Below are 8,895 nucleotides of genomic sequence, written 5' to 3'. Positions count from 1 at the left end.
AAAAGAATTTACATTGGCTACTGATGGGGGTCAGGAGAAGGTAAAGTGGGGGCAGTCCTAGGATAGGTACCAAGGAAGAATATTTACTGCTTTTGATTAGTTACAGGCAACAGTCCTGAAAGCTCATGCACAAGCAGGAAGCAGAGGGCCTCTAGTGGTTGCTAAGAAGGTGATTCAAAGTTCCAACATACATTCAGGAGCAGTCTTTCTTAAACGGGGCCACAGCTTTTACCTGGTTGATGACTATTGTCTTTTTCTCTCACTCTCTGGCCCAACTGTTATTTAAGACATCACAGATATTTCTCCTGCTCACTTACTTGAGATTTCTGTTCAAATATCACCGTATTTGAAGCTATACCTACAAACCCATGAAAAATAGAACTCCTTGCTCACTATCTCCTTTATAAGTGCTTTCCTCCCACCATTTAAATTAATTTATTGTGTTGTTTTTTGCTTCTACATTCTTTATCCCACATTGGATTTTAGCGACTTTTGTTCTTCAGCACCCTATTCTCACAACCTGGACAGTGCCTATAACATGGTCAGAACTCAATTTACATTCTTAAGAAACAAAGAAAGTCTCAATAAAACTGTGGAATATATAATTCCCTCAGAGACATAGGTGATTGAGACAAATATTCCATATCAGGGGTGACACTGCAAGAGAGGACCATATTCATACACAAAACATTAAAATTAATGTCTGGACTACAAAATAAGAATTGCAGCATTTCAAATACATGAGCAATGCAACTTTGTGTGAAATGCATTCATGTTATTTTCATCTTTCTTGGTAGTCACCTCCAACACATGGAACCAGCGAATCTTACACAAATTTCAAAATTTTTTCTTTTGGGATTTTCGGAGAAACCAGAACTACAGCTACTCATATTTTGGATTTTCCTCTCCATGTACCTGATCACTGTGTTGGGAAACCTGCTCATCATCCTGGCTGTCAGCTCAGACTCCCACCTCCACACATCCATGTACTTCTTCCTCTTCAACCTGTCCTTGCTAGACATCTGTTTCACCTCCACCACCATCGTAAAGATGCTGGTGAACATCCAGACACAGAGCAAAGTCATAACCTATGCAGGCTGCATCTCACAGATGTACTTTTTCATACTTTTTTCTGGGTTGGATGTTTTCCTCTTGACTGTAATGGCCTATGACCGGTTTGTGGCCATCTGCCACCCCCTGCACTACACAGTCATCATGAATCCCCAGCTCTGTAGACTGCTGGTTCTGATATGCTGGATCCTGAGTATTCTGAATTCCTTGTTACAATGCTTAATGACATTACGACTGTCCTGCATGGAGATGGAAATCCCTCACTTTTTCTGTGAACTCAATCAGATGATCCAACTTGCCTGTTCTGACACATTTTTAAATAACATGGTGATATATTTTGCAGCTGTCCTGCTTGTTGGTGTTCCTTTCGCTGGGATCCTTTACTCATATTCTAAGATAGTGTCCTGCATACATGGAATGTCATCAGTTCAGGGGAAGTATAAAGCATTTTCTACTTGTGCGTCTCACCTCTCAGTTGTCTCCTTATTTTATGGAACAAGCCTAGGAGTGTACCTCAGCTCTGCTACTACCCACAGCTCACACTCAGGTGCCATAGCCTCAGTGATGTACACTGTCCTCACACCCATGCTGAACCCCTTCATCTACAGTCTCAGGAATAAAGACATCAAACAGGCTCTGAAGACATTCTTTGTGAAGGAAACTACAAACAGGCCAGTTGTCCTAAGACTGAAGATGTGCCCATGATGGCAGAGGTCAAAGGCTCAGAGTCACACATCATGATGATCTTCAGGCTATAGAAGTAGAACTTGGTCTTTCCTTTTATTTCCTGGAATTTCTATTTATTTGACCTCATCTTCTCTATTCAATTTATGTAACTCAATTAAGCTTTCTGCTCTCTCAGATATCCAACAAATTTTCTTTTTGTTGTTTTTCTACCTTTGCAAATTTATTTCCATCATGGAAAATCACATTTACCTAATGAGATAACATGGATATTTTTAGAGTAATTTTTCTCAAATGACATATATTGTCATATTTTTGTCATAATTTTTTAACTAAAAGAATCATCCAGAATTTGTACTACTCCTATGGGAAAAATTACACTTAATGACCAAGGCAATTTGTACAATTTTATGAGAGGAAAATCTGAGACCTCTGCTTTTATGTCTGACATTCTTTGGTATATCACTATCTTAACTATTCTCCTGATAATGTAGATTCTGACATACTAGCTGGTCATTGGGTTTTATTCTCCTTGTTAGGATACTGTTTTGTTTTTTTTCATCTTAGTGTTTACAATCCCTACCTTATCCACTTGCAAAATGATTATGTAATCCATGTCTCCAAGAGGACTCTTCACTAAAAGACAAATTTTAATAAACAGGTTGACTTAATACTAACTTAAAGTGACAGATGAATTTCAATATGATGAAATAAATTTTAAAATCATAAATTGTGTTACTATGAAAATATTTATTATTCATGCTGTACATCTATTCATTGGAGTAAGGAGGAATGATGCCTATTTTAAGGGGGATTATGCGTATATTTGATTGAAAATTTGTGTTTTTCTATATTTCATTGAATTATCTTTATGTTTTTGCTGGATCAGTGCTACCTATCATATGACTATTTTTATTACTATAAAAATATATATTCTCCTCTTCTAAAGTTTCCATAAGCATGAAGGGGAGGATCTGTGAAAGGCCATGGCCAGTGTGGCTTTCAGGTTCAAAGGCTTGGAGAAAGAGCTGATGTACAAATGATACACACAGGAAAAGATTAATTTTAATTATTATGGGGGGAGGCCAGGCCAAACTCAACTAGGGCAGTCAAGTTCCACTGAGACTCCTTTACCCAGCTGCTTTTATTTACTAGAATACACAATTGCCTTTTAGGAATGCAAACAAACATATCAATGGTAATGTTTACAGTAAACAGTAAGATTATCAGGTTTTGGGGGTGTTTGCTTTAGGCCACTGAGTCAGCAGTAGGTCATAAAATGGAAATTCACCCTGTGAATTTCAAAGGAGTCCAAACAGCCTTCTGCTGGACTTCTCACATTTATAATAATTACTGTTGATCTTGGTTTCCAGCAGGATCAATGATCATTACCAGGTTAATTCATTATATATCTCTATTATACTCAGGATTCTATTCGTCTTTAATGATCAAAGAATGATTCAAGAGAAAACGTGCATTCTTGTTTAATCATGTAATGTAGGGTCAATAGTTTTCCTACACAAACATACGTGTTCTTTCCACCTCTCTTCATTACAGGGAAATTAATCCCCAATTAGAGTTTTTAAATATAGTTGTGTGAAATAAACTAAATAACACAGTAACCATGAATGATGTCTTTAAAAAGGAGAACAAATTCCCGCGATAATCAGCAACATACTATTACTGTCCTTACACCTATTCACTTTGATTATTGTAGCAGTAAGTTATTATTGTATGACAAGCCATCCTAAAAGCAAATTATTTAATGTAATTCCATTATTATTAAGTGAGGTTGTGTGGTTGGGAGTTGTTCTGAGCTCTGCCCATCTCCTTATGTGTCTATAGTCAGCTGTGAGTCTCTACATGCTTTTCTAAGGCTTATTCACGATGTTGTGTGTAGCCATGCTGCTCTTCTCCCTTGAAGCAGTATATCATCAGTTTACGCTATTTCTATATCTATCTTTATCTTCTATTTTATGTTTTCTTTGTATCAAATGTGAATTGCTTTATATTACTTCTACTCTTCCTAACTCCATGACACTTTGTTTTCTTCCCAGGTAGAATTGATTCCTCCTGTAATTTCTCAGTGTGAATCAGTTACCTGAGCTCTGCATCCTGGCTTTTCCCCCTCTAAGTTATTCATTGAAGTATAATTACATAATATAAACCAAACATGGTTAAAATGTACAATTTGATGCCATACAAAAATTACAGTCCATACGTCGTGTTTCCTTTTATGTATAAATCAAGACGGTACACAATAAACTTTAATGGCTTCTTAATGTAATTGTTAAACATTTAACATACCTGAATCTCAATTTCCTTATTTCTGAACTTAATGTGGGATAGTAAACATGACTTCAGATGAATGTGGCAAACAGTAAATGAGATATGTGGATATATTTTGTTGAGCCCTAATAAAATGTTCAAAGATAAAGTATGTGTATATATGTGTGTTTATTCATATACATTTTTACTTCAAACTAACACACATACTTATATGTACACAAACACAGATTAATTTATAATCTCATTTTATGTTGAAAGGAAACTAAAAGAAGTTGAAGAGAATGGAAATGAAAAGGAAGTATATTTGATTTCCATTTCTCTGATAATTAGTGACTTTGAATATTTTTTTCATATCTCTCTTTGCCATTTGTATGTCTTCTTGGAGAAATGCCTATTCAGGACTTCTGCCCATTTTTTATTGGATTGTTTGTCTTCCTTTTGTTGAGTTGTATGAGTACTTTAAAAATTTTGGATATGAACCTTTATTAGATGTATCATTAGAAAATATGTTCTTCCATACAGTGGGTTCCTTTTTCATTTTGATGATGGTTTCTTTTGCTGTGCAGAAGTTTTTTAATTTTATGTAGTCCCATTTGTTTATTTTCTTCTTAGTTTCCTTTGCCCTATGAAATGTATCCATAAACAAATTGCTTTGTGTGCTGTCTGAGATTTTACTGCCTATGTCCTCTAAGATTTTTATGGTTTCGTGCCTTACATTTAAGTCTTTTATCCATCTTGAGTTTATTCTTGTATATGGTATAAGTTGGTGCTCTAGTTTCATCTTTTTGCATGTGTCTGTCTAGTTTTCCCAACACCATTTGTTGAAGAGACTGTCTTGACTCCATTGTATGTTCTTGCCCCTTCTTTGTCAAATATTAATTGACAGAATGTTGTGGGTCAATTTCTGGGTTCTCTGTTCTTAACCATTGGTCTACTAATATATGCCTCTTCTTGTGCCAGTACCTGGCTGTTTTGGTTATAATGTCTTTGTAATATAGTTTGACATCTGGCATTGTGATTTCTCCTACTTTGTTCTTCTTTCTTAAGATTGCTACAGGGGTCTTTTATGGTTCCATATAAATTTTTGGAGTATTTCTTCTACCTCTGTGAAGTATGCCTTTGGTATTTTAATAGGTATTGCATTGAAACTATAGATTGCTTTGAGTAATACAGACATTTTAATGATGTTAATTCTTCTAATCCATAAACATAGTATACGTTTCCATTTGTCTGTATCTTCCTCTATTTCTTTTTTCAATGTCCTATAGTTTTCCAAGTACAGGTCTTTTACCTCCTTGGTTAAGTTTATTTCTAGGCATCTTATTTTTGTTATTGTTTTTGCAATGGTAAATGGGATTGCTTTTTTAGTTTCTCTTTCTGAGAGTTCGTTATTGGTGTATAAAAATGCCATTGATTTCTGGGTGTTGATTTTTTATCCTGCTACCTTGCCAAATTCATTTATTAAGTCTAGTAGTTTCCCGGTGTAATATTTAGGGTTTTCTATGCACAATATCATGTCATCTGCAAATAAGGAGAATTTTACTTCCTTCTATCAAATTTGGATGCCATTTATCTCTTCTTGTCTGATTGCTGTGACTAGGATTTCCAATACTATCCTATCTAATAAAGAGGGAGTATGATAATTGACCCTCACGCCATCACAAATATGGAGGCACCCACAGCCAATAAGGAGGGAATATGTTAATTGACTGCCCCACCCTCAAAGATGGCAGCGCCAACAGCCAATAAGGAGGAAATATTCTAATTGAGTGCCATGCTCCCAAATATGGAGGCGCCCACAGCCAATAAGGAGGGAATATGCTAAATTGACTGTCATGCCCTCAAAGATGGCGGCACCCACAACCACAAAATGGCGGTGCCCAGTCCCCTCAGCCCCGCTGGGGCAGCAGGCATGTGGTGTGGAGAGCAGCTACAGTGTTTGGACAGGTTCAAACCTCAGACTAATAAGGGCACAGTTCTCTCATTGCCATGTGCAAGTCCCAGCTTGGAGGGCAGAGCCCTCCCAGCACAATTATAGCCAACAGCTATAGTTGTAAGCTTGAACCTATGGTTCGAACACGTGGCCCCACATGCCTGTGTGATGTGGGCTTGATAGAGTTCAGGTGCATGTAATTGAGTAGATTCGAAACTCATGAGAATGTTGTAAACATCTTGACCACCCCCTTACTTTGCCTTGTGGAATCTGGCTATAAAATAAAGACATGGCTTGTAGTCCATGGCACTGTCACTCTCCATCAGAGAGGGCAGCGTCCCACCAAGACCCAGCTTTCATTCTCTTGTCTGTCTTTTCTCAATCCTTCCCAACTCCCACTCAAGTTCACCCTTGGCTGTGCTGGCGCGGCACAGCACAGCAAGGCCTTGCCACGCACCTGCCTCTGGAGTCCCCCAGCCCTCTCAGCCCCCCAGCCACCCAGGGCCAACCTGAGGTGAAGGCAAGCCTTGGATGGTGACTTCCCAGCCACACAGGGCCTCCTGAGGCTCAGGTAACCAGGGCTGGCTGAGGCTTGTGCTGCCGGCAGTGGCAGCAGCAGAGGTGTGATGGGCATCACCTTCCCTTGGTTGCCGAGTCACCTCCCACCCCTGAGGGCTATCAGACTATGAGAGGGTGCAAGCTGGGCTGAGGGCCCCCCACTCCAGTGCATGAATTTTCTTGCACTGGGCCTCTAGTATTGAATAAGAGTGGTGAAAGAGGATATCCTTGTCTTGTTCCTGTTCCTAAGGGAAACACTTTTCATTTTTGTCTATTGAGTATGATGTTGGCTGTGTGTTTGTCATATATAGCCTCTATTATGTTGAGATATGCTCCATCTATTCCCACTTGCCTGAGAGTTTTTATTAAAAAAAGGTACTAGATTTTGTCAAATGCTTTTTTTGCATTTATTGATATGATCGTGTGGTTTTTCTTTCAATTTGCTTATGTGATGTATCACATTTATTGATTTGCGAATATTGTACCAGCCTTGCATCCCTGTAATAAATCCCACTTGATCACCACATATGATCTTTTTAATATATTGCTGGATCTGATTTACTAATATTTTGTTGAGGATTTTAACATCTGTTTTCAATTAGGGATATTGGCCTGTAATTTTCTTTCTTTGTAGTGTCTATCTGGTTTTGGAATCAGGATAATTCTGTTCATACAAAGAGCTTGGAAGTGTTCTTTCCCCTTGAATTTTTTTGGAATACTTTGATGAGGATAAGTGTTAGATCACTTTTGAATGTTCTATAAAATTCTCCTATAAATCCATCCAGTCTGGGACTTTTGTTTGCTGGAAGTTTTTTAATTACTGCTTTAATTTCATAAGTTATTATTGGCCTACTCAAGTTTTCTGATTCTTCCTGACTGAGTTTTGGATGGTTGTATGTTTCTAGGAATTTGTGCATTTCACCCAGGTTGTCCAGTTTGTTGGTATATTGTTGTTCATAGTATCTGCTTACAGTCCTTTGTATTTCTGTGGTGTCTGTTGTTATATCACCTCTTTCATTTCTGATTTTATTTATTTGGCTCCTCTCTCTTTGTTTCTTGATGAGTCTGTTAAGGGGTTAACAATCTTGTTTATCTTTTCAAAGAACCAGCTCTTGGATTTATTGATCTTTTGTACTGTTTTTTTTTTTTTTTTTTTTTTTTTTTGTGTGTGTGTGTGTGTGTGTGTGTGTGTGGGTTTTTTTTTGTCTCTATGTGCTGTGACCTGCATGGCTGGGTTCAGGATCTGAAGGAGGGGCTGATGCACAAATGAAAATGCTAGACAAAAATATGAATTATTAAGGGGAGGGGGCCAGGTGGAGCCTCTTTCTTGAGGAGACACACCGAAACCTGGCCTTATCTGCTTTTTATTCAGTTTTAGATACACATCTTGCCCTCAGTAAAGCACGGCAAACAGCAGACAGATAGTCTTCGAGGTCAATAAAGATCAGTAAGATCAGTAAGGTCCAGTAAACATTTACTTTGAGGCTACTAGGTCAGGAAATTGCTTTGAGACACCACTATCTCAACACGAACAATCGGTGTTTAGCATCAGCCCTGCTAATGCTCAAGGTCCATTGGCCTTCCACATTCCTTGGTGCACTCTCATGATAGTATCGGCAAGTGGTGGCTTCCCCCACTATGTCATTTATTTCAGCTCTTAATATTTTCTTCCTTCTACTTCCTCTGGGATTTTCTTGCTGTTCTCTTCCTAATTCATTTAGCTTTAGGGTGATAGTTTATTATTGCTTTTTCTTGTTTCTTGGGGTAAACTTCCCACTCAGGACTGCCTTTGCCTTGTCCCATGTGTTTGGAGGGGTTGTGTTTTCATTTTCATTTGCTTCCAGGAGGATTTGAATTTCTTGCTTGATCTCATTGGTAACCCATTAATTGTTTAATAACATGCTATTTAGCCTCCATGTATTTCAGTGTTTTTCAGTTTTTATATTGTAGTTTATTTCTAACTTCATGCCATTGTGATCCAAGAAGATGCTGGATATTATATCCATCTTCTTGAATTTTTATTGACTTGTTTTGTGCCCTAACATGTGGCAAATTGAAACCACAATGAAATATCACCTCACATTGGTCAGAATGGCTATCATCAAAAAATCAACAAAAAACAAATCCTGGCTGGCAAGGATGTGAAGAAAAGGGAACACTTGTTCACTGCTGGTGGGAATGCAGATTGGTGCAGCTCTTTTGAAAACAGTATGGAGTTTCTTAAAATAATTAAAAATGGAACTTCCATTTGACCCAGTGATCCCACTTCTGGGGATATATTCTACAACCCTCAACACATCAATCAGAAAGAATACATATACCTCTATGTTCATAGCAGTATTATTTACAATAGCTAAGAT

At 37.8% G+C, this 8,895-nt stretch overlaps 1 protein-coding gene across 1 annotated transcript; it reads left to right on the top strand.

Moving 5' to 3' along the window:
• Nucleotides 1-810: 810 nt before the first annotated feature.
• LOC308251751 (olfactory receptor 7A10-like) lies at nucleotides 811-1,776 on the top strand (the record flags this gene model as incomplete). The annotated part of the gene is made up of 1 exon (XM_080675459.1): nucleotides 811-1,776. One exon carries the CDS (start codon nucleotides 811-813, stop codon nucleotides 1,774-1,776), a length of 966 nt encoding a protein of 321 aa, XP_080531585.1.
• Between the last annotated feature and the right edge of the window lie 7,119 nt (nucleotides 1,777-8,895).

The sequence above is a fragment of the Plecotus auritus genome (assembly GCF_963455305.1).
Source record: "Plecotus auritus genome assembly, chromosome: 6".
Lineage (NCBI taxonomy): Eukaryota > Metazoa > Chordata > Mammalia > Chiroptera > Vespertilionidae > Plecotus > Plecotus auritus.
This window is presented reverse-complemented; position numbering and strand designations above follow the sequence as displayed.